Raw genomic sequence first — 27,200 nt, 5'->3', positions numbered from 1 at the left:
AAGTTCTGCATGATTTAAAATACTCTATTTATAAATGTTATGTTTCAAACTTGGTGTAACTAGGTAAAACAGGGACAGCCAGCTCTTTTTTCACCCTGATTTACTTCCTTCTGAATTTGTCATCCTTCCCCTTACATACAAGAGAAGCACAAAATACAGGTGGGAACATGCTACAGTGCTACGTTACGCAATTTTTAATTTTTGCGTAAACTGTAAGAGTTGCAAAGCATAACTCTGTCTAGAATACAGCTCTGTGTGTTTAATAATTCAGGTTGACAGAATGGGTCAAAAATTTAAACGACGACATGCAGAAACATTCTAGCAGCAATGTGGCTCCTAGCACCGTTCTGTTCTGAATGTGGAAGGGCCTAAACAGCGGCTATGCTGCGGGATGGGAACAGATTTAGTGGCAAGAGAGAAAGCCAGAGAACAAATCAACAGATGACAAAATGGCAGTTGGTAAAGATGTGAACGCTTTAATACCGTTTCCATCAACATACATTTTCTTTCTGTTAACACTTTCAGTGTCTTGGCATTTGCTTTTTGAAATGTCTATCATTATCCATATCGCACCTCATAAAGAAATCCTGTTTTCAAAGCCTTTGATTCCAATCTATCACAACACCTGCTGAGATAGTAAAGCCAAATCACAAACACCTTCTGACTGATAACTCACTACAAAGCCTGTATGTTAAAAGGGCTGCTTATAGTCAGTAACACTGGAAAACTGCTGGAAATTTTTCACACTTTATGGAAATTTTGTATATGTTGTATTCCACATGCTGTGAGTGGATTGTTACATAACCACGAGGACTACTGAAATCTGCTGAACCCTCTCCCTGCTCCCACCCCAGGCCACAAGATTCTGCAGATTAATACATGTAAAGCTTAGCAATAAGTGAACATTTTAACATTAAAAAAAAGTAAACCTGCATTTTAAGGCTATATGTGAAGCACTGCTGATCTATACATCCACCAATATTGCTGCACTGGAAAATATTTTTTGACAATTTACATGACAATTCACATAAATGTAGCATCCAAGATCGAATATAGAATGTTGCACCCACTTCCCAGTTCTGTAAAACAAACAGGCATTGAAAAGTTGTCCAGAGTTTCCAGTGGTCTGATGCTGGCCAGGTGATCCCACTCCTCTAATTGTTGCACAGCAAAATGGTGATCAGGTGCCAATCGACCCAACTTAAAATGATATGCAAATACTGGGCAAAAGAAGAAACTAAGGGAAAATAATGACAAGAATAATGGGTAGATAAAAATAATAATGCTCCTAGACTAAGCAAGAAAAAAACACACACACATACACACACAAAACCCTCAGAGATTCTGCCTCATCACAAAAATATATCAACACCATTTTAATAATACAGCATTAACCTGGTGAACATCTATTAAAGCACTGTTGAGTTACAGGCAGCGGTCAGTATAAAAAATATAATAATATACTGGTATCTTTTATATATTTTACAATTTAGCTGTTGCCTGAAACTATAAGCTCATGCTCAGAATGAAGATCTTAGCATTACTCTTGGGAGCTGCTCAAACTTCTTGGTACAGAGCCTATTTTATATACACAGGTAAAGAGAAGAATGACCACAATGCCCTGACACATGGAGATCCTAAATACAGGTCTGGTGCACAGTCCCTTCTCTATACACTGGCAAGAGCCTCGAGAGCTGTAAGGAACTATACTTGTCTTTGCTCAGTGACTGCCTCTAACAAATTTGTCAAGTGTTAGAGAAGTGCTCCAGAGAGAGCTCCATTCAGCTGTCCTCTATTAAAAAGAAAAGTCACCGAAGTGCAAAACCTGACCATAGGAATTGTTGGGCCCAAAAACTTAAGATGCTGCACGAGCCGAAGTTTTACAGGCATTGAATTTGCTACCAAAGGCACTTTAACATCTTAACTTGAGAATCTAAACACCACAAAACACAAAAGCACAATTAAGAGAGAAATGTCTTCTGCTACAATAGCAATAAACTACAATTACCAATAAAAAAAGAATACACTTTCACTGATCAAAGTTTTTTTTTTCTCTTGTACCCAACTCAACTCTTTCCTAGCTACATACTTAAATCCATTACACTTAAGGTTCTCAGCAGAGCGAAGACGAGGATAGGTATGACAGATGTCAGAAAAAGAAATAGAAACTTTGTAGAAATATTGCTGCCAACCCAGGAATTTAAGATTTCTTTCTTAGCTCACATGAAGCAAGCTTAATTACATACACACCAACTATTAGCCTCACACACATATACCTCAGCATTTTTTAATATCATACAATGAATGTCCATCAAAATTATAACTATGAGAATTCTGTCTTTTCTTGGGAGGATACACCCAAAACATCTAAATACAGGCTTTATTACACACACCAGAGCTGGCCCAGAGTATTCCACAAGTCACATTATTTTGTCATATTTTCCATGTGATGGCACTGCCTGAGGTATTCCCCAAAGGTCTTTTACTACTGCAAAGCAATTGCTGAATCACTTACAACAAAATGAGCAAATATAATTTTGCCTGGTAAGTGCTATTTCTAAGAAATTAGTATTGGAATATGGGTAGGGAAAGGCTATATCCTCAGAGATTCTGTTTCCAATCTATATAAAAGATGAAATTAGTCAACTGTAACTACCTATTATTGAAGCATCCAAAAGTATGCGGGATGTCTCACAAAGAAACAAAAACCAAACATGTTCCCTGCAAAGAGCTTACATTTGAACTATGACACAAGACATTCAAATTAGGGCAAACAAAAAATGGGAAGGATAGGAGAAAAGCAGCAGAAGGGTTACAAATGCACTCATGTCTGTTTTGCACATTTTAGAATTAGTAACACAACAAAATATATTGTTTAATCTACAATATTTCAAAAGGCATTATGTACTAGTCAATAAATATAGTGACTTATGGAAGTTTAAATTAGTTTTTACAGATACCCATTGGTGGACACTTTAATGGCACCATTAGGAATTAACACTTCACTATTTCATCTTGCCACAAATTCCTGAAACTGTATATTAATCCCTATGGGACAAATGAAATCGTGACACGTGTCACGAGATGATATAAAAATGAAACAGTGACTTGCAACATCACCATTATAAGAAGTTACACAAAATCCCTGAAAAACTGAGCTTAAAATGTCCACAGGGTCCTCTGAACAGAACTGTTTTATGATGAAGAGCTATAAAAAATGGAAAGATGTCTACCTGCACAGTACTTTAATCATCAGGAAGAAGTGACATGGGAACATCCTGCGCCCTCTCTCATGCACTGGCTGTGTTATTTATTTGTATGCCATCGCCATTCATGACAGGAAGAGGAGTAAAAACAAACATGCTGTTTGAGATAATATACTCTCTACAATGCCAGTAGTTTCATTCAATTCATTAAATGTATACTTTAGTTCATAAAGCCAATCTATACAAATATAACATACACAAATTACTGTAACTACTGAATACATGGAACTTAGTTATCCACAATGATTTAAATGCTGCAGATTGTTGTTCTCTACCAATTATTTAAAATGGGTAGATAAACACTTATGTGGTTTAATTCCCTGCTTTATCACATGTTTGCAAGATAGAGTAGAAAAGTTCAGACAGGTAGAACTCGACATCAGTGTGGGTCGATGTGTCCTACCACAACAGATGAGAGAAATGTCCCAGGAAACTGGATCATGATTAAATCTGGACACAGTGAAAAAACAGAAGCAGCAGCAAAGTCATTAAAACAAAAAATACTCACATGAAAACTGCACTGAAAAAGTTATTACACAACTAGGAATTGAACAGAGGAAAAATAAATTGTGGGAGTAGGAGGAATACACAGATATCAAGAAGAAAAGAGAACTTGCTCCTAACACGGCCTATAGATTCTTAGGGGAAACAGCTGAAATTTGACAACTGCTTCATAGTAACCTGACATGGTATCAGTTCTCAACTCAGTAGGAGGTTAAATGAACCATGAACAGGATTTGTCTAACAGGGCATGATCTATCTGGCAAACAAGCACAAGCAAGCACCATCACAACTTTGTATGCCTATTTTCTATGTGCATTCACACACTCTAAGTACACAAAATAATATTTAAGCTTGGTGGCATGTTTACATCCTGATCTGAAAATATGCATTCTGTTTTGCAACAAAATGGCTTTCCCAGTTAAAAGAACAGGAAAAGGATTCTATGGAGTATGGCCAAAATTTTCAAAACAGGAGCTTAAAATTAGGTGGGGGGATTTTCGAAAGTGTGCCATTGACGGCAATGCGACTTGTGGGCCTAAGTCAGTTAAGGGCATTGGAAAAAAAGTCCCACTTTTGAAAACTCTGGCATCTGTCAAAACATTTTCCTTGGGAACTAAAGGTAACTTAAGGATATTGATAGGAATCAAGTAGTTAGTTTCTTCTGCAGTTTACCTTTCAAAGATACCAACATTTCTCTTTCCTGTATACAAATATTGTTTTCTTTATGCAGCAAGGGAAGTTATACAAAAATTGCAAACTGGATCATGACAGCTGGTTCTTTTTTTAAATCAAATACCACAGTATGGTATATGTTGATATTTTTAGCCAGGCCTATGCATAGGAATTAAAAAAATGAACGTAAATACCTAAAGTTGAGTTTTACAGTCTTTATGAAATTAAAAAATTGTTTCCTACATCTATGTTGACACTTAGGAAGTTAAAAGAGCAGCATGTATAACTTAAAATAAGCAAACAAATCTGTATTATAGAATGTCAGAACTGCTGTAAAAATTTTCAGGTATTACAAGAAAGTATGTCTCACTCTTGTTAATAACATGGCTTCCAATACTTCATTACAAGCTTCAGGCAAGTCTCTTGATAGCTAGGGGCGGCTGTAGGCATTTTGCTGCCCCAAGCACAGCAGGCAGGCTGCCTTTGGGAGCTTGACTGAGGAGGGTCCGCTGGTCCTGCGGCTTTGGTGGACCTCCCGCAGGCCGCCGAAGCCGCGGGACCAGCGGACCCTCCACAGGCAAGCCGCCAAAGGCAGCCTGTCTGCCGCCCTCGTGGCGACCGGCAGAGTGCCCCCAGTGGCTTGCCATCCCAAGCACGCACTTGGCATGCTAGGGCCTGGAGCTGCCTCTATTGATAGCTAACAACACATACACTCTGCAACCATATATGAAATGCACTTTCCCCTTTGGTTATATTCCTTTAGATTTTGTTTAGCTGACTATTAAACAACAAAATAAAAGCAAACAAATGATTTTGGGAATATAAATAGTTCAATGAGATTTCTAGAAATAGTGCACTCTTCATGTGCAATACAGTTAGGAACACATTACTATAACATGACAAAAATGGAGAAGAGTTGTTCTAGAACCCAAATCTGAAATGTAACAAATATGAATGATTACTTTGAATCAAATAATTTTTTGTTTTTCCATTCTTCCCCACTCTCTAAAGCAGGTATTTTTTTCAATCATAACCAGTCACTGCTTTAAGATAGTAAGAAAGCGTTCAGGTCTGTCTCGTCTTATGCTGGGGTTATGTTCTGCAGTCAGCGCATAAAGCGAAAATCGTGTATAGTCAAAATTACATCAAGTGTAATGGTGGGCGGAATCACCCGCACTACTGAAACAGTATTTAAATTGTTATTTTTCTCATTTTTTTCCTTGTTTTTGCCAACCACGTAAAAAGCTGAAATCACGCATGTTAAACGTGCCTAAGACGTAACAGACCTGTATACACTTTAGGTATCACTATTTGCATCACAGTAACTTACCCACAAAGCTCATATGTAATGTGCTTAAAATGCCATTTGTTCAAAAGTAGTAGTGCTTCTCAGCTACCTATGATTTGGATAGCAATTCCAATAAGAAATGTTTGCCTTATACAGAGTAGTATTTTATATTTTAAAGTTTACTCAAGAATTGTACTAAAAACCACTGGCTTTATGATATTCTAGGATATTTATTATCCATCTGTTATCCAATTATATGATAACTTTTATTGGTATTTTCTATTTCTATTAAAAAAAATATTGAATTCCAGTAGAGGTACTATTAAAGACAACACAGGTTAAGGCTGTAGTAGTGTTAAGGCTGGCTCAAAAGCTGATGTCCTTACTGTACCTCCTGTAAATGTTACTGGTGCTGCTGCCACTATGAAAGGCTTCTTTCTGCACCTTCATCCAAATCAGAGATTTTAAAGGATTGGTGCACCAAGATATGACTGTGCGGAAGAAGTCTGAAAATGCAAAGGAATCTATCCAAATGGTTCTGTCCAAACACAGGCTGTGGCTTCACTTGGAGAACACAGCTGTGCAATGACTACAATACCCAGGAACAGGGCTGCCACTGTATCCAGCTGGAGCATTGGGACTGTTGTCATAGGACTGGCTGTTTACCACTGGGAGAGAAAGACCAAAGTCTTTCAGAGGTGTTGAAAACAGAAAATTACCTACAAGTGTTATAACCCTCAGGTATTTTCCCCATTAGTGTGAAATTGAAAATACTCAGAGTTGCTAAATAAACTGCACGCGTTAAATTCACATTTATCCAAGTTTTCCTTTTTGTTAGCCATTTTATTACAATATTATTTTATTTTAAACCAGGATTCCTGCAGGATCTAGGAAATGTCATTTGTCTCTCCACCACCAAAATGGAACATTTCTCTCGGCATTTTCACCTACCTTATCATTATACATTGCTAGTTTCCTACCATTAAACCCTCTCCTCCTCTTCCTTGTTTGTAAGCAGAATGAAATCACAAGACCTGTAACTAAAAGTGCTCACAAAAACTGGGGGAGATTAGAATTCATGTTTCATGGGAGATTGTGATAACAGAGAACCATTCAGTATGCATGCTTACCAATGACGATAATTTCTGTAACGCTACCAACAATTTCCAGCCAGATAGGCAACATCTTTAAGATCCCACTCAGAAGTTCAAGAAATTAATCTGGATGGAATGATCAGCAATAACTTCTGCATCACATTGAGAGTCTCACTGCCTCACTGGTATCTGCAAATTCTACAAACTGCAGAATACTGTGGGGACAGTTTTGATTCATTATGCAAGTCTACTTTATAACCAACCATGCTGTTGTCATCTGTTGCTAAAGCCAGAAAGGGCTATTTATTCACCTCCCTCTTACAGTGCTTACTCTCCTCCTTGGTCTTTTGCTCTGCATTTAAGAATTTGACACCACATAACAGAAATGACAACAGTGCATATATTCTCACTGAAGAAGTAAGCACAATAGCTGTATGGAAGCGTATGTCAAATGAAATGTAGTGATGTTTTTATAATTTGCCATGAAGAAAACCATTACATTTTCTAAAAACCTCTGAACAGAGATGATGCAAAACTGGAGATTAAGCAATGGTTCATTCCAGCCCTCAGCGAGACATAAAAGCCTCAGAATAATGGAAGACAACTATCAGCGTACAAAGTTAAATACTGTACTGTTTCTTTCAGCAAGTACTGCTGGACAAAAAAACCAAAAAAACCCCAAACACCATTGCTAAGGCTCTTTCAATATTTTCTTAAACAAAGGCCATAGTGAAAAGGTTCAGTTAATATCACAAACTGCAATTTTCCAATCTAACAATGCTCAAATATACCTTTCACTGCTGCTAGGCAATCACTATTAAGGCTATGCATGGCACAAAAACTTTGCTTCCTCCCTGCATCTGTTAAACTTGCAGTCATCTCCTTCCAACTCTGAAGTGACAATTCATGTTTTTGGATCAACAGAGACACAAGAGGAGGGTAACAAGTTAAACACTATGTAGGCCCATTATTTTAAAGTGCAGTAGGGTCTCTGAAGGAATCATTTACGTTCTCCTGCACATTTATGAAGGAGTACGGTTAGGTTCCAGAATATTCCCTCAACTTTCTATATGAAGGCAAGAATCTCATTCATTTCAAGAGCAGCACCAATGAACATTTTCCAAGAGTAACACATTTCAGGCCTTTATAAGACCAAAAGTCTTATTGAGTTGCAGATCCAAAGGACAACTATAGCTGCAATACTCCAGTTGCTCAGTTAGTGCCTTTCTTGCCCAACAGAAGGAGCAGTACTGTTGGTGTATTGGTTGACAGAACAAACAACAGAAGTTACAGTTTGCATCAAATCACAAGAGAACAAAACAGTAAATAGTATATGAGGCTGAGCCAAGAAAAGGTCACTAAACATAAAACTGCTATCAAGAACAGCAACAACGTCTACTTTTCAACCAAAAAGGTTAAAATGTATACAAGTTGGAGCATAAGTATAATGATAATCTATTGGGCAATTAATTACTTTAGTCAGCAACCTATTCTGAGCAAATTAAACCTCTGATCATTCTAAAGGCTCTTTTTGCATACGTATTTCTTTGGATGGTTTGGAATATAGATTTAAAAAGAACACACAAAATAGGATTTGCACTAAAATGCACTTAGGGAAATTTTTATGAGAGAATGAACAGGAAAAATCATCTGACAACTGGGACAGCAGAGAACATGGAAACTGACATTCAACAGCTAAGAATGTGGTTGCCACTAACAAAGTTTTAGAACAAAGTCCATTTTGCTTTTGCACCTCCTGACAAGGGTCCATACCAGCTGAAACACCGTACTTTTTGCTTTACTACAACTTGAAATAGATCGCTATAAATAAAGTGATTTAGACAATTATTTATCCTAAAATTGACTGAATTTGAGTGTGAAGCTTTATTATAAGGCTGAACATAATTTCAATATAATATCTGATTTATACCTCTCTTACAAGCTTTTTTTTTTTTTCTTAAAACCACACTGAGTGAATATAATGTGTAACTTGGTTGCACCATTAAAGCATTTCTTTACAAACCATGGGTTTAAACTTACGATTCAGAAAACATTTGTACTATTACTGCTTTGTAATTCTTACGTGAAATGGGTAAGAAAAGCTCAATTTTATTTACCTGACAGCAAAAATTAAGCTCTTACTTTAGATGTCTTATTCCAATGGAAGTGGTCTGAAAACTATTCATTCTGCAGTGCTTGGAATAGTGTGAAATAGGAACAGAGGGAGAAACTCCTCACAACGTTATTAGGTTTAAACCACTTTCAGAACTCCAGGATGTTTTCTGAAGCAAAAATCTCATTCAGATGGAAGTTACATGTGACTAAGACTGGATATTCAAAGGGCCTCAGGGAGTTAGGGTGCGTGTCTCCCACTGAAAGTCAAAGAGTTATTTATCTTATTAAATCCTAAAGCGGTTAAAGCTGCAAAAATGTAAGTTTATAATTTTCAAAATCTGTCTGAAGCGTGGCAACATTTTGGTAAATGTGTCCAGATATACCAATATTTTTATTAATTTTAATATCCTTTTCTGCAGTCAACCTTTAGGAATAGTAAAGGGGCAAATATGAATATTAACACAATAGTTCCAATACAGCCACTACAATAAATGATAGCATTATCTTCAATTTTAAAAAGCATACATCTTAGCATTCTAATGATGTTGCTGAGGAGCATTATGCAGAGAAGATTAATAACTAAATCAACTCCTAATGAAAACTACCTACCTAGTGGCAAGCAGAAACTGAGGGTGGGATTTTCAAAAGCATCCAAGTGGTTTAGCAGAAAAAGTTCCATTGACTTAAATCACTTGGGTGGTTTTGACTAGCCCACCAAGAATAGCTAAAATGCAATGGTGGTCAAACTGAGATTGCCCTTCCTCAAGCAAAGGGGGAATAACGGTATGGGAGGAGAGATTTAGATGCTGAAACTTGAACATTAAGGAATGAGTATCTGACACTCAATAGGAGATCCTGAATTCACTCAGCCAAAAGTTTTAAAGATCATTGAGTCTTTCCTCAGTACCGGGTAAACTGGTTCAAAACCAACCAAGTTATAAAACAACATCTAAATGACTATAATATAGTAGGCATAAACCAGCATATTTTCTGTAAAAGAAAGTCATCCCTGTCAATCCTACTAGAATTCTCTGAAAGCATAAAACAAGAGTTGAGAAATTTAGCCATTTGAAAAATTAGCTATAAATGGTCCATTTTAATACGAAAGGTGGTTAGCAGTGGGATGCCGCACAGATATCAGTGGATCAGTGTTATTTAATGTATTTATTAATGACCTGGAAGAGTAGACAGACAATGAAGTGGAAATATTTGTTAATGACAACATTATGTAGAAAGCGACAAAGAGTCCTGTGGCACCTTAAAGACTAACAGATGTACTGGAGCACAAGCTTTCATGAGTGAATGCCCACTTCGTCAGACGCATGAGTTATGTAGGTTAATCAAGATTAGAGGTATTACAAGAAATTTAAAGGGTTAATTAAAACATTAACTGGGCAAAACCCACAATGATCAATTAAATTCAAAAAGCAAAGAGACAATTGAAAGGAGCAATCCAAACTACTCATACACAAACTTAAACCCTTTACAAAACCCTGTACAGAGGCTTATTTTAGTTTGATTTAAACCTGTGCCTTAGAGACTTAAGCTATATTTAAACAAGCCTTTAAGTGTGTCCACACAACTTTTTGCACTGATTTAATCAACTGGTTTAAAATTCCACATATGTTACAACTGTGCATGTAGACAAGTCCTTACTGAAATGTTAAAAAAAAAAAAAAAAAAAAACCAAGAACTCCCTATGAAAATATTAAATGAAAACAGTCTCAATGAACAAAAGATTGCACAGAAGGTGTTGGATTGCATTAAGGAACAAAGACTACTACTGAAAATATAGCATTGATAATATGCCCTCTTGTATATCATCACTCAAAGAATTTCAAAAAGATCTAGCCTCCTTCTATTTCTGCTGAGATGGGCACTTAAAATGATTAGACACATGGCAAGACTTCCAGATGAGGAGAATTTAAAAATATTACAACTAGTTGATTTAGAGAGGAGGAGAATAAGATGTGCATGATGAAGGTAAATAAAATAAGACTACATATAAAGTCAATCATGCGCTTCCTCCTGATCACCTCTCTTAGTAAAAGAGTCAGGAAACATCCAATTAAATTAACAGGCAAGAAATAAAAAATAACCAAACAGATGGAAGGAATTACTTTAAACAAAACAACCTACCTCTTGGAAATCAGTGCTGCAATAGAGGCAAATATCTTAATGGGATTAAAATAAGGATTAGAAATTTATATAAACAAAAACCATTAGTTTCTGTTGCTACCACCAGTTCAGTTCCACAAGAGGTATTAAGAGTGGGGATGTTAGCATTGACTCTATAGCCACTTCTATTTTAAGCATTACATAGTTCTGATTTGAGTAAGGTAAGACTCAGTGGCAACAGGTCAGCAATAGTGCTCCCATTGTTAATAAGTGTGAAATTAAATTGCAGTAGGAGTTTTGGAAATTTTCAGAGAAATTTTACATACATGCAGTAGACAAGGCTTTTAAGTTTAGCCTGATGCTGAATTAGTCAAAGAGTAAACAAGTTCGCAGGGTTCACGTGAAACTGTAATAATCTCTCTGAAGCAAAAACTCTTCTTTTTTTTAAATGAAATATATAGCAAAGTTACCTGAACACATTGCGTTCCCACTCTTTCTGGGAGCTTATCCCTGGAAGCATGGATCTTTGAGGGAATCAGTTTACATAATTTGAGAACAAACGTACATCATTCAAGGCAAACAATTTTTTAAAAAAACGATGTTTTTTTACTCCTAAAAACCGAGCCACAATCTTCTGCTATGCTGAACCCCTGGGGGCAGGAGAGAAGCTAGAATGAATCACGTCAATTTCACTCTTGGGATAGTTCAGAGCAGAGGCAGGAACTGGAGGCATTCAGTGGGGAGGATAGGGGCAGAGGGAGGGAAAAATATGAGGTAGCAACCCTCCTGCCCCCTTCTCCCTCCCCCCATGCAAAACTCAGGCAATCAAGAGGCAAAAGAGAAAAGTTTCATTGCCCTCGTGACCTCATATTTATTGGATATGTAAAACGTTGAAGCTAACATGAGAGATACACTCTCCAAATAGGGCCACAAGCATCCCTCTAATAGGAGTACCAGCACCTTCACTCTTCAGATCAGTTGGGGAAGAGGAGTGGGAGTGAAGCTTCTCATGAGGGCACTGCCTCCAGACCTTGCTGCTGACCTCCCTCAATATCTTTTGTATGGGACTAATAGGTGTAAACTTTTTAATTACTAGGTGTCTAGTAAGTTTTTCAGCCACTGGCCCAAACCAGTTTCAGCTGATTGGCAACACTGCATAGCTTAGAATGTTATTACATGTAGGGATCTCATCACCATAAAGCAATATTCAAGCAGCTGAACACTAACAAATGTAGTTATTTAAAGCCCAATTTATAAATTATATTAAATATATGTCCTTCTCCACTGAATATATATTTCATTTTAAATTCAGAAAAAGTCTCCTCCTTTCAAATATTTTTGGAGTTAATATGTTTTTAAATATAAAAATGTATCAAACATGGTACAGTTTACAAGGTCATATTCTCCTTTATTCAAATGAAATTAGTCTTTTAACTTTAAATGGTAACCGGAGGCCTGCATTGTGTCGTCAAGTCCAAATTGTATATTTAAGTGGCTCTCGATGGGAAAAAAAAAAAGTGCAAATGTGAGTAGCACAATGTGCTGCAAAGCACAGGATGAACTAAGGTCTACGAAAAAATAATTTGGAACAAAACAAAAGCAAAAGGACTTGTGAAATCAGCAGGAAATTGCAAGGTGTCCCAATAAGCATACCCATTTAAGCAAGTCATTTCACCCTTCTTCAATTTTAATTCTGCAATAGGTCAAAACACAGCTACTTCTGAAACAGTTTCTTCATGGGAAAAAAATCTGATCAAAGAGATGTTGATATTCCTTCCTACTTAATAAGTTAATTATTATTAATCCTGAAGGGGAAGTTAAAGAAAAAATGCAGTATTTCTAATAAAGAAACACACACCATATTATCCTCAAGAGCTGCTATTCAGAGTACTACAGTTCTTTATATAAAGTTTCATGTCTGAAAACCATCTCAAAGAAGCAATGCCACATGGAAATACAGACCTCTTTTTGACAAAAACATAATAAAATTAATCCCTCTGCCAATTGTTGTGGCTTTGCAATTGCATTTTCCCCTCTTCTTCCGTTTGTGTGTGAAAGACCGAAGAGAAGAGAAGACTGAGTGTTCCATTAATGTCTCTGAAACAGGAGAATAAAACTGAACTTTATATGGAGCCTTTAATAAAAAGATGATGTCATAATAATTAAGTATAATTGATCAGAGTTAATCTAATTGTTAATTTACCCTCTTCATATCCACATCGGCTCCAAAAGGAACAGTATCCTTTAAGGAGAACCACTGTACCTTTCAGGCCATGACTGAAATCTGATCAGAACTATGCTAAATATCAAAATTTATTATTTATACTGTGGTAGAACCACTTATGGAAGCAGAATTTTAAAATGGATTTATCAGTAGCACTGGGACTGTGATGTTGGTAGGATCTGATGGTACGACCAGTTCTCGTCTATACTACAATGTGTGTTTTCACTGGGTCACTCGACATGGTTATTTTGTAAAGCAGACAGGATCTAGAGTATCAGAGAATCCTGCTCACTTCTTCCTGAAAGAAAATATTGAGCTTACCAAAATGCAGTCACATACTCTGTTCTAATCTACTAGCCTTACTGTAGAAAGGGGTGGGGGAAATGAAGGAGAGGCACATACAGTTTTCTTGCCAGACTGTAACTGAGTTTATACCACTGGGATTTGGGGTCTGGATGCAGTACTAAGTGAATAGCAGACACAAAAATACACCTCAGAACCACAGCCTGGGGCGAACCACCACCAGGACAGACAGAAGAAAAACAAACTGTTAAAAAGTTACACTAGAGGGGAGTGTGGGAGACTATGAAAGCAGTAAATAAGAAACCAGTTTTATGGTTAAACTGGACCAATCTTTCCTTCTCTTGGTTCAGAGGGTCATTGGTTGTAGATATTCCAGATAGTTTTTCTCCATTTAATACCTCGAAGCAGTAGACTACATTAGATAATGTGGTGTACCCTAAAGATCCAGTTTTAAGAGGGATTTAGTTCTGAAAAAACACTTCTAAAGACAAGGTAAACTATGAAAGTAGTGTGAAAAATGAATGCTTAAAAGCCCTTGGTTCCATAAGAAGACGTTTACCCACCAAACCAAAACATACACACACTGATGATTGAAATAAATATTAGAAAAGCGTAAGCATGAAATCCATCTTCTAGCCTTATCTAGAGCTTGATAAATTTACCCCAAATTCTAAAAGAATTGCTTGCTACAAGAGTGAAATATACATGCCCTCTCCAATCTCCCTACTGCAATTTAAAGGGTACGTCTACACTACGGGATTATTCCAATTTTACATAAACCGGTTTTGTAAAACAGATTGTATAAAGTCCAGTGCACGCGGCCACACTAAGCACATTAATTCGGCGGTGTGCGTCCATGGTCCGAGGCTAGCGTAGATTTCTGGAGCGTTGCACTGTGGGTAGCTATTCTGTAGCTATCCCATAGTTCCCGCAGTCTCCCCCGCCCCTTGGAATTCTGGGTTGAGATCCCAGTGCCTGATGGGGCAAAAATCATTGTCGCGGGTGGTTCTGGGTAAATGTCGTCCGGGAAAACAAAGGCAGACAATCATTTCAAGCCCTTTTTCCCTGGATTGCCCTGGCAGACGCCATAGCACGGCAACCATGGAGCCTACTCAGCTTTTTTTTTTTTTTTTTTTTTTTTTACTGTCACTATGTGTACTGGATGCCGCTAACAGAGGCGTTACTGCAGCGCTACACAGCAGCATTCGTTTGCTTTTGCATGATAGCAGAGACGGTTATCAGTCGTTCTGTACAGTCTGCTGCCATTGTAAATTGGCAGTAAGATGACGGTTATCTGTTGTTCTGTAATGTCTGCTGCTATCATGGGTGCCCCTGGCTGAGGTCGGCCGGGGGCGCAAAGACAAAAATGGGAATGACTCCCCGAGTCAATCCCTCCTTTATGGTTTCTAAAAATAGAGTCAGTCCTGCCTAGAATATGGGGCAAGTGTACTAGAGAACCAGTGTATCAGAGAGCACACAGCTGCTCCATGTCAGAACCCGCAGAAATGATGAGCTACATGCCATTCACGGGGGGGTGCCCCTGCAACAACCCCACCCATTGCTTCCCTCTTCCCCCAACCTTCCTGGGCTACCGTGGCAGTGTCCCCCCCATTTGTGTCATGAAGTTATGAAGAATGCAGGAAGAAGAAATAGTGACTTGTTAGTGAGATAAAATGAGGGGGAGGCAGCCTCCCCGTGCTAGGACAGTCCAGAATCTTTTCTTCACACAGAAAAGGGAGGGGGCTGATGGAGCTCAGCCCTCAATTGCTATGATGAGGACGGTTACCAGCCGTTTTGTACCATCTACTGGGAACGACCAGGAATCATTCCTATTTTTACCCAGGCGCCCGAGGCCAGCCTCACCTGAGGCCACCCAGGAGCACTCACGGGTTGATGGTGACGACGGATAGCAGTCATATTGTACCGTCTGCCACCGGGGAGGGGAGAGGAGCGGATACTGCTCTTCACTGCTGCAGCATTGCGTCTACCACCAGCATTCAGTAGACATAGGGTGACATTCAAAGAAGTCAAGAAACTATTTCTTTCCCTTTTCTTTCATGTGGTGAGGGGAGGGAGTAAACTGACGAGCTATACCCTGGACAATGTGTTTGAACCTACAGGCACTGGGAGCTCAGCCAAGAATGCAAATAGTTTTCGGAGACTGCTGTGGACTGTGGAATAGCTGGAGTCCTCAGTACCCCCTCCCTCCATGAGCGTCCATTTGATTCTTTGGCTTTCCGTTACGCTTGTCACACAGCACTGTGTAGCCTGGAGATTTTTTTCAAACGCTTTGGCATTTCGTCTTCTGTAACGGAGCTCTGATAGAACAGATTTGTCTCCCCATACAGCGATCAGATCCAGTATCTCCTGTACGGTCCATGCTGGAGCTCTTTTTGGATTTCGGACTGCATCGCCAGCTGTGCTGATCAGAGCTCCACGCTGGGCAAACAGGAAATGTAATTCAAAAGTTTGCGGGGCTTTTCCTGTTTACCTGGCCACTGCATCCGAGTTCAGATTGCTGTGCAGAACGGTCACAGTGGTGCACTCTGGGATACTGCCCGGAGGCCAATACCATCGATTTGCGGCCACACTAACTCTAATCCGATATGGTAAGACCGATTTTAGCGCTACTCCTCTCGTTGCGGAGGAGTACAGAAACCGATTTAAAGAGCCCTTTATATCGATATAAAGGGCCTCGTAGTGTGGACGGGTGCGGCGTTAAATCGGTTTAACGCTGCTAAAATCGGTTTAAATGCGTAGTGTAGACCAGGCCAAAGAAATAAAACAGTTATGTACTGTATTTAATTGCATATGGTCAATCAACTTTTTATTTACCACTAGTTTACAATGCAACTGATTGCATCTCTCTTGCTTTTGATATGGTACCTTACCCCCTTGGCTACCCTGCAGTTCTTTTCTTTAAGAAACCACGATGCATTTCTTCCTCTACTATTTTCAGTGTATCACTTTTTCCTTCTCTCACCCTTTTCTTTGCATTGACTTCTCTGCCTCCTCCTTTATATTTCTCCGCTCCTTTCTTCTCCCATGTCTCCTTCCATAACACTGCCCCCCCCTTTTTTTGAAAATTTTCCCACACACCTTGACCTCCACCTCCCCCCATGCTCCTATATACAGGAACCGAATAATGCATCAGACACCAAATGTCCAGATGATTAAACCTACACATACAGGCCAAAAACTGGTATAAAATATGGGGAGTTGCCTCTGTTTAATGAGGTAAAGCCCTTATGTGAAACCAACCCTCACCTCAAGCATCTAGAAATGGGCAGATGCTGTCTCTGGACCTTAGTTAAGGGCTCCAACTTTTGTATTATTCATTAATTTTATAACACCTAAAGTCTGCTGTGTAGAGGGGAAAAATAGGCTAATAGAAGATAAAGAGTAATTAATGACTATCCTACTTACCTGATGTCGTTAGAAACTTTTACCTTTCTTAAAAAAATTAAATGCAAAGAAGAAGTCTATGTTAATGCCATTGTTTGGCTTGAGACAGTTTTCTTCAATCCTGGGTGAGGAAAGTCAAAAACACCTCATTTTAAAAATTGTGAGGGTTGTATTATCACAACAGAAAAATTAAAAAAGGAAAGCTTTTTTCTAATGAAAGTTTGGAATTTACAGAATTCAGCTAAAAATATGCTTTCTAGAGGATTTTTCTGCATGCTGAGGCCTCACTGAAACAATCTTCTCATGTAAATTGTCGCAATCCCACCTGCTATCACTTTCAAATCTACAGTTTTCACGGTTTTCCTATGTGATGTATGTCACAAAAGAAATGCAGCTTCATTATGCTGAGAAAAATTTTAGATGCCACCTAAGAAAGCTCAAAAAGAGATTCTTCAGTTGCTTATTTACTCTGAATTTCCCCCCAAACCTAGAATACACACTCCACATCAGTACCGTCTTTTTACATGCAAAGTTTCAAGTATATATAAAGAAATAATTGATTTTGAAGTCTTTTTTAGGGAACCCTTACTAGTAACTTAGGCTGACATGAAATGTTAAGAAAAATGGTAAATCACGTATTTCAATCTGAAGAGCTAGAAGTTAATCAGACACTAGCTGTTTGCATGTTTTTATCTTCTCTCTCATTCTGGAAGTGGAGTTCTAAGAAGGATGCAGATACTGAAGCTGCGCTGTATGATCAGAAGTGACTGGTGAAGAGACAGCATGAGTATATAAAGTTGGAATTCTGTGAGGCATAACTTAGGCAAAAACAAAACCCAATGGTTGCAAAGGCAACAGGAAACACCAGGATAAAGTGGGGAATACCAGAGGTCCTCCAATGTTTGCTTTAAAAGGGATACCACCACCACCGACCACTTGGAAACAGAGATCAGACTGAGAGGCCAGAGAGAATCAGTGGAGAATATATAATTTCAATATTATCCTTTGCACCTCTCTCAGCCTCTCCCTGCCAGGCTTAATTGCTATCTGAACTTTGCAAAGCAAATAATTCCAACCTCACACTAACAGAAACCACTGTCAAAACAGACTTTGTCTGAGAGGAGACTGAGGGTTTATTTGGAAATTCACAATGGAGTTTCTATGATAATGTGGAAAAGGTAATAATCTGTTAGCTAAATATTACAATCACACTTCTGAAATAATCAGTTGGCTAAATAAAAACCAAAGACAATTGTTTACTGCAAATTGTTCAAAATCCAATGACTAGTTAAAGATAATTCTTGCCTATTAAATGCATTACACTGGTTAATAGGGAATACTTCTTTAATTGAATACAAACATGCAAATACCTGTTAGTATATTTTTATTCAGCTTGCTAAATAAAATTATATGTTAAACATAACAATAACTCTTCAGGAAATATAAAAGCATACAGTTTAAACAGCCATTAATGTGAGTTTACTTTAATAAATATACCTTGTTTTACACAAGAGCATTTTTGATGGTTTAAAATGTAAAAAATAAATTAATTAAAAATACTATAGTCTATTTTTTACATTTTAAACCATCAAAAATGCTCTTGTGTAAAACAAGGTATATTTATTAAAGTAAACACACATTAATGGCTGTTTAAACTGTATGCTTTTATATTTCCTGAAGAGTTATTGTTATATTTAAGACCTATGAAGGGGATAAAATCTGCAACGCAGAATACAGATGGTCATGTGCAGTTAATTGTCCTGGTCAGGTTTCTAATGATAATTCAGATTTCACAACTCTCCTGAGGAACCAAACAACAGCTTTGATAAAGTAGGAATTAACCTATAACATTATTTGACATTTTGGCTTCCAGTTCTACCAACTACAGTCAAGTAATATACTATTGTTTAAACAACTGGGGGTAGAATTTTTTCAAAAGGGAAAGTTACTCCTCTTTTTCATCATTGCTGAATTCACAAATGACTGATTGCAACTTCTTAAAATTTTCCATAAAAGTTCAACCTCTGGGCTGAGGTCAGCTTGGATAATTTCAGACATGAGATACAATTTCCAGAAAGGGGGAGGGTGCTTGTGAGAGAAGGAGAGCGAGAAAAGACAAGAGGTAATACTGGAAACCATTTTGCACCCTTAACTATGGCTGTTGCTCCCAGTGAAAGCAAAAAATACTGTATTACTTACATGTTAACTAGCTTGAATACCAAAGAATAGCACCACAGTATTACAAATACTAATGTAACAGATTGTGTACACCTTTTTCCTCCTCTAAAAGTATTCCAATAAAATTTGTTAACAAAACAAAAATAGAACAAGGAATAGAAATCATGGCTGAGCAAACAAAAGATGGAAAGTATGGAACAACTATCATAAAAATGACCATAGTAGGACAGACAATGCTTTATCTAGCCTAGTATCCTGTCTTCTGACAGCAGCAGTACCACTTGCTTCAGAGGGAATGACCACAGTAGGGCAATTTCGAGTGATCCATCCTCTGTTGTCCACTCCCAGCTTCTGACAGTCAGAGGGTTAGGAACACTCGGAGGTTGGGGTTGCATCCTTGATCATTTTGGCTAATGATGGACCTATCTCCCATGAGCTTATCTAATTCTTATTTTAACCTAATTATACTTTTGGCCTTCACATCATCCCATGGCAATGAGCTCCACAGGTCGACTGTGCACTGTGACTGTGAAAAGTACTTTCTTTAGTTTGTTTTAAAGTTGCTTATTAATTTCACTGGGTGACCACTGGTTCTTGAGCGGGGAGGGTAAACAACATACCCCTTTTCTTTTTCTCCATACCACTCACAATTTTATGGATCTTTATCATATCCTCGTTTAGTCTTCTCTTTTCTAAACTGAACAATCCGTCTTTTTAATATCTTCCCCTATGGAAGCTGTTCCATACCCCCTACTCCTTTTCATTGCCCTTCTCTACACCTTTTCCAATTCTAATGCCTTATTTATTTATTTATTTTAAGATGAGGCAACCAGAACAGCACACAGTATTCAAGGTGTGAGCATACTATGGATTTATACAGTGGTATTATGATATTTTCTGTTTTTTGATCTTTTCCTTTCCTATTGGTTCCTAACATTGTTAGCTTTTTTGACTGTTACTGCATATTGAGCAGATATTTTCAGGGAGCTTTCAACCATGCATCTAGATGTGCATGTGCTATATCATCTAAAGCATGGATTATGAAGCCTTGATGGCTGGCAATTCTTTGTGATGAATTCGTTCTACTTTTGCCTAGTGACAAAAGAGTATAATTCCACACATAAAATTACCTTTTACAAACAGTTACATTTTTATTTTATTTTGGTTTTTTGATAGATTGTGGGCTTTTTTAATTTTTTAAGTGCCTAGAGCCTGGGATAAGAGGTTTTTAAATATACAAAAGAGAGATAATATCCTCTACATGATTATTTCTAATTAAAACTTTGTCCAGACATGAACAGTTGATCATACTAACAGTTTGGGAATACTAAGTAACAACAATTTCAGGAACTGTGAGGTTAGTTTAGTGAAGATTTGTCCACAATTTCATTAACATAAATACAATTTCAGTTTCTTGGAAATGTTTCTCTCCTCGTTTTTGTGATTTTAAAAAAAAATGATGATAATCTCTGAGGTTGCCGTTATTGCCTATTGGATAAACAACATGCACACCAAAACTTTAAATTACTAGGCTAATGCACATTTATTAAAAGGCATAAATCTGCCTTTAATGGACTTAATTCTTGTTAAGTATGTGCTAACAAGGTGTTTTACCACTGCCATAAAAATTAAAATCAGTGTTTGAATTTTAGAGTTCTGTTACCTACTGCAACCTAAACAGTCGTTTAATCTTCTCCCAATGCTAAAATAAATTTGAATAACGGACAAAATGTTATTTTCTAAAAGTCCTGCTCCCAATATGAGCTTTACAGTCAACTTCAGGACAAGCATGACTGGGCCATAAGTTTGTATTTTAAGAGAATATTACAGGTATGATTCCATTTCAAAATCTCACAAACTTTTTTATTGGTTCATTTAAAACACATTCAGGAATCTCACAAAATATATACGCCTGAGACAAAAATGGTAGCATAACATATGCACACTACTGTATATATTTACTTTTTCTTCAGTCCTTAACATTGTCTAAACTGAGTATCACCCTCAAAAAATGTGATTTTGACCTAAAATAACTGAATCAAAACAACAGCTGAATACAGCCACACTTACCAACCTGGCTGTCCTAGAAGCACATTAAAGTCAACATTTTTAACATCTTTATTAAATTAAATATGGAAAAATTAAGACATGTTCAGTGTAACTATATAAATTAAATAATCCCTATGCTCCCCAAAATTATCCTCCTCCTGCCCTAAACTCTCTAAAAAAAATTAGCCAAAAGCAATAATTCATATTTTCAGGCTGCACATTGTTATAAGCCACAAAATTGCTATTGTCCTAAAAATTAAAAAAAAAAAAACTTATGAATCAACATCTGCATTTTTCACTTCTACTGCTGAACAGCTTTTTATAATTTGTAAAAGCAAATTATTGCTCTGTGGACACTTTGCATGATAAAATTATTTGCATGAAGAAAGTTAACAGCAACCCCACTCATGCAGAAAGAGCTTACATTTAGAAATAAAAAAATACTGACCCGGTCTTAAGTGTTGTGGTGCGAACACATTGTATGTTCTTATAATAATGTTAACACACCAAGGAAATGCAAATGTTAGGATCATATTTGGTAACATCGAATGTATCACCACACGAACTTCAGTGGAGCTCACAAGCAGATAAAGAACTAAACATAAAACGGTGGGTTTTAAGTTAACTACTGCTCTTCTTAAAAGAGTACATTGCTCTTCTCATCTTCTGTCTGAATTCACCTAGTGAGGCCTGCAATACTGTTACCATAATCCATTCTAAAGTGTCAGCTGGAGAGTAAAATCTGCAAATAGTAAATGTTATTTAATATAGTACCACCTTGCAAATCATAAAAATAAATAGGTGTAAAAAAAAAACCCCAAAAACAGATTTTATGTACTTTTAAAAATCCATTTTTTCCTCAAGTTTTAATTTTTTTTTAAAATTAGGACAAAGTTAAAACTTGAATATTGTAATCCCCAATCCATGATTCCGCCCCTTCCTCCGTGCTTCCTAGTGCCTATGTTCAGAGTTAGAAAGCAATAAATGCAACGAAAAGTAGCCAAGAATTCCGACAGGGCTTTGGAAAGGCGGGAGGGGGGACGTGTCCCTTTAACTCCGAGCTGCTTGGCCGAGCAGGCAGTGGAGTCTGGAAAAGGTCACCCAGACAGACTTGCTCCTACCACGACACTCCTCACTGAGAAGCCCTGCGGTGGGGACGGAGCGAGCAGGCGGGCTCGCGGAAAAGTTTGCAAGTTTCACCGCAGCCCCTCGGCACCGGTCTCGGTTTAGCCCCGGAGCGAGGGCTGCGGCGGGGGAAGCGAGAGGCAGCGCTTACCTTTCTTGGCTTTCGGCGAGTGCTTCTTGCTGCGGTGGGCGGCTCGCTCTTCCTCAATAGCAGCTGCTATCTCTGGGTTGCCTTCCCCATTGTACCAGACCAACAGCTCCTCGCCCGGCTCGATTGGCTGCAGGGAGGCAGGGAGACAAACGCCAGGCCAATCAGAGGGAGGGTTGTTAGCCCCGGCGGAGGAGCAGGCTCCGGGCCAGAGGGCGTGGAGCTCGCGCTGGGGATGGCAAACAGCTGGACGCTGCGCTGAGGACAGAGCTCCTAACCAAACAGGAAGGACTCTTTAACCCTCCCCGGCTGGGCTGCGGCACCGCAGAGAGCGGCTTGCACCACACCCCTCTGCTGGAAGGAGGACTGCATGTGTCACACCCCACTGCCCTGGCTCAGGGCACAATTTCAAGTAGGAACCCACGTTTAACACTACTTGCTTGGCATACAACACTCTTCCTTCAAGCCCGACGTAGCAAATATTGATCACCCACATGTTATGCGGGAAATACTGCAGTTTTGATTGGAAGAAGATTTAGAAAGCTAGCTCTGTTATTAAAAGAAGGCGAGGCAGTAAGATTAGAGAAAGTAGGTCATAGAAGATGTTAAATTCAGATATAGTATGGAGAAAACCTGTAACTCATATTTTCTTCCTAGCAGGGGGAAATGACGACACTTAGTTTAATGACATACTTTCTAGATTCTTTCTCCCCAATCTATTGGGTTTTTTTAATAAAACAAATTTTAAAAATGTATTTGAACGTTCGGGTTAACCTGAGCAAAATTATACTGAGGCATAACTCTGCTTACATTTCTAAATTTGATCGGCATGTATATATTACATATTTCTTTAAAAAACGTAATTTCTGAACTCAAGATACAGTCTCTAACAGATACTTTTAATTAACTATATACTGTAATTTTAAATGTTTTCTTCATTTTAGTAGATTTAACTGGAACGATTTACATTACACAAACAAGACAGTCTTGTCTGTAATACAACAAAATAACAAGAAATGACTATAGTAGAAAACATATAGAATCAGCCATCTATTCAAGTTGAGAGTCTGGAACTTAATTTAAGGAATACATTGGCAGGAAAAGTTCATGGCTGAGGAAGAGAAGAAAATGGAAGGTAATTACTACATGTTTCTGAGCCCCCTTGAATTAGGCCCAATAATAAGGGAATTGTGTGCCATTCCACATTTATTTCTAAGTCTTTACCCAACACAGAAACTCAAAAAAAGGAAAGGAACAAGAAACTGAACTAACCACAGGTTATTGCGATTACTACTCTGATACCCCAGTGCCATTACCATGTTGCTCAATACTAGAATTGATGGTTTTCCTGGTAATTATATGTGGTCTTAAATAGCATCATCAGGATCATAAATTTTTTAGTGAATCCCATTAAAGATTTTCCCCACTTGAGCAGAGTAAAAGAGGGAAATACCTCTGTACCTATATTTTTCAAATAATCTCCCAAACATTTCTCCATTCAGAACAATTCTACTCAAGTGTGGGAATAAAATCCATTGGCCCTAGATACAAATGCCTTTCTTCCTTGTGACTGCAACTACCCTTTTCAGTGGGTGAAGAATAATATGGTGCCAGAAATCCTTTAAGTTTAAAGTAATTAGGTTAGAGCAAAGGGGATCTCAAGCTATTTTTAAGTTTCACCTCAGCCAAAGAGGGGGAAAAAAAACCCTATTTCACCCTCACATACTGGAAGAACTCAAGAGATTCAAGATTCCAGGCATCCACATTGTAACTATCTTTTACCATGATCAGATCTAGCCTTTGGGGCTTGTGCAATCCCTCATGGTTGGGGGGGTGGTGGTGCGGGGACGGAAGGACACCTAGAAACAATCAATTTTACCTTTTTTTTTTTTTTAAAAGGGTATCTAGAAGTTTTCTTTGCAAAGGAAATTTAAGTCAGCTCATAGCATTAAAAAATGTCATTAATTTTTCTTAACAACCATTATTTATGCAGCGCTCACTATTCCCCTCTACTGCCAACCATGAGTTACTCATGGTCCCCCATCCTGCTGAACTGATTAATGTGTTGTGATGGTTCTGTGGAAGTTGGTTGTGAACAAAAGGCGTACACCAAACTGACTTCAATAGGAGTTGGATCAAGCCAGAATTCTTTACATCTTACTGTTTTTGAAAGTTAGTTTGGGAAAAAACGGTAATAAGTAAGTTTGTTTTGAGGACTTATAAACAGAATCTCTTCATTACAAGATGTGACATGCACAGCTTAGCATTCATTACTGGTAAAAGTCTATTGACGTAAGATTCTTCTAACAACAAATGGGAGTTCTGTTACAATTTATAAAAGGTTTCAAGTTTCTGGTACAAGGGGATTAATATAGTTCAATAATATTTACATTAAGCGTTAGCTAATATGGTATCTATTAGATAAGTACTTATTTTCTTTTCCTAAAAATTATGTAATACAGTGCTTTTTTAAAACTATATACTTTGTTGTTAAAAGTGTTTATTATTTGGCTATCTAAGCCATTGTCTCCTGATTTGCTAAATTCCGAGGCACATAAATTTTTCAATTAATCCTCACAATCAGGAAAGTGAAAAGGTTTGTTTGAGAATCTAAGTGTAAAACTGCACTGACTATTATACTTGACATGTTCACATACATAAAATAAAGCCAAGCAATATATGCTAGGTTTAAATCAATTTAAGTCTCTACATAGACATTTACATAAGTTTAAACTCACTTACAATATGGTTAAAAATGTTTAATTTTTATATAACACGGCCTAAGATTTTGGTTTCCATTTGCAGTTTTGGAGACCTGATGGAACAAGTGTTGGGGAAATTATTTATTTGCACAGCATCAGTGTGGTAGTGCTGTACAACCAAGAATGAAGGCAAGGTTCCTGCTCCAGTCAAAACCGCCAGTGGGTTGACAACAAAAAGCAATGCAATTCAGTGCTGTGTTAAGCATGCAAGTTGTCAGTTCCATGGTTGCTTGTTTTTCCCTTTTAAATTTGCTGAGTGTAGTGTTTGAGTTGCTAAATCAATGTCTAAAACGTCTTCTGACCCTGTCCTTCCATAATGAGATGGGGCCTGCCTTCATCAGTCCAAGCTCCTGCAATAGAACGGCTCCTATGTTAGCAATACTAATTAAAGCAACAGCTCTCTGAGGAAATCCACGATCACTTGATTTTGATGTAGACTAAGCATACAACTGTATCTAGAAACTGAAGGCTAGCATCAGAGAACCTTCCCATGTAAGAGTGTTCAATAAAAAAGAGAGAGAGTCCAATCTATTACCTATCTGAGCCACTCCCTTAAATTCTGTCTACAGCAACCTTTTTACAAAGTTACAAAATAATAATGTATTGTAAAGGTAATGCATAATTCAATAGTAAGCACATATGTACATTATAGTAGTGGTGCTGGTTCTTATGATGTACATGATTTTCCAACGTTTGAAGGTTGTGTTGAACATAAATACAGAAAGAACTTTGTTGTTTGTAAGTTTTTCGTAAGAGCGGTAAAGGATTGCAACACACAACATACCTGACCAATGCACAAAAGCAAGGAAATGAAAAGTTAAGCCACTGAACAATACGTACCTCTATTCCTCTACACAGAGGCACACACCTTAATCATTACCACAACTACCGTAACGCTAAGGACCACACATTGAAACCTGAATTCTGACCCCCTCAACACAACCCTCACAACACATCTCTTTACCAGCTACCTTCTACCAAAGCTATTAGATTGGATGTTCAGTACAGTAGCATTGGGAGGAAACAGCTGGGTAAAAGTATGATGTAAAGTACAGCATCCCTAGTGGGACCAAGTTAAAGGTTGTGGTGCACTGTCTGTGGTATATTCCGCTTATCCTGTGGTATATTCCCCTTATCCTGTGGTGTTCTCGCTTCTTAGCTGAAGGCACTAAATTAGTGGTTTTCAACCTTGTTTCATTTGTGAACCCCTAAAACATTTCAAATTGAGGTGTGTACCACTTTGGATATCTTAGAAATAGCCTGTGGACCCCCAGAGATCCATGGACCACAGGTTGAAAACCACTGCACTAGATGAAAACACATCTGCTTTCTCCCTCAAAGTATTAATATCCATCCGTAGGTATTCAATTGTAGAATAACCTATCTATTGTACATTTACTGAACATTGTGACCTAAGTGTACTTATTTGTTTTGTGTTTTTTTTTTTTTTTTTAACAGTTCTGGACTTGCACTCTGGAACTGTGAAGATGAGAGATAATAGAAGTAATTTTACAGCATTTGTCTATCTTATCTAAGTAGGTTGTAAATTCTTCAGGACAGGAACAGTCTCTTATGTGTTTATACAGTGCCTTGCTCAGTGCTACTATCGTAATAATGAAGCAATTTTCTTATGTGCATGCCATGACTGCAAAATTCTTCTTTTCTAGGGTAGATTTTTTTCTTTTACTTCCAAGAGAAATCTCCTTAGTTTTATTCATTTTCATCAATTGTTGGGACAAGGGGCAGGTGAGTAAATTGCGTCCCTAGGCTAGTAATATCTATGTGACAGTTGTGAAAGGTTAATGTATACACACACAAACATATTGTGCAAAATTTCTAGGAGAGGAGAGCAGCGCCATTCCAAATGTTCATGAACCCATGTTAACTGCAAGACTACTCCATCTAACACTGAGAGTACTTCAGCCCTCTGAATAAATTCATAGAACCAG

The 27,200-nt window shown here is 37.9% G+C and overlaps 1 protein-coding gene across 7 annotated transcripts in view; it reads right to left on the bottom strand.

The window, feature by feature from the left end:
- PRDM2 (PR/SET domain 2) overlaps positions 1–27,200 on the bottom strand; it is a 99,682-nt gene that overhangs the window by 16,749 nt on the left and 55,733 nt on the right. For all 7 annotated transcript variants that reach the window (XM_050931522.1, XM_050931518.1, XM_050931519.1 and 4 more), the window contains one exon: positions 22,493–22,619. In XM_050931522.1, the coding sequence (XP_050787479.1) occupies positions 22,493–22,619 (127 nt within the window). The remainder of the gene's footprint in view (positions 1–22,492; positions 22,620–27,200) is intronic.

Source organism: Gopherus flavomarginatus, chromosome 21, assembly GCF_025201925.1.
Source record: "Gopherus flavomarginatus isolate rGopFla2 chromosome 21, rGopFla2.mat.asm, whole genome shotgun sequence".
In the NCBI taxonomy this organism is placed as follows: domain Eukaryota; kingdom Metazoa; phylum Chordata; order Testudines; family Testudinidae; genus Gopherus; species Gopherus flavomarginatus.
The sequence above is the reverse complement of the archived record's forward strand: the minus strand, read 5'-3'. Positions and strand labels throughout refer to the sequence as shown.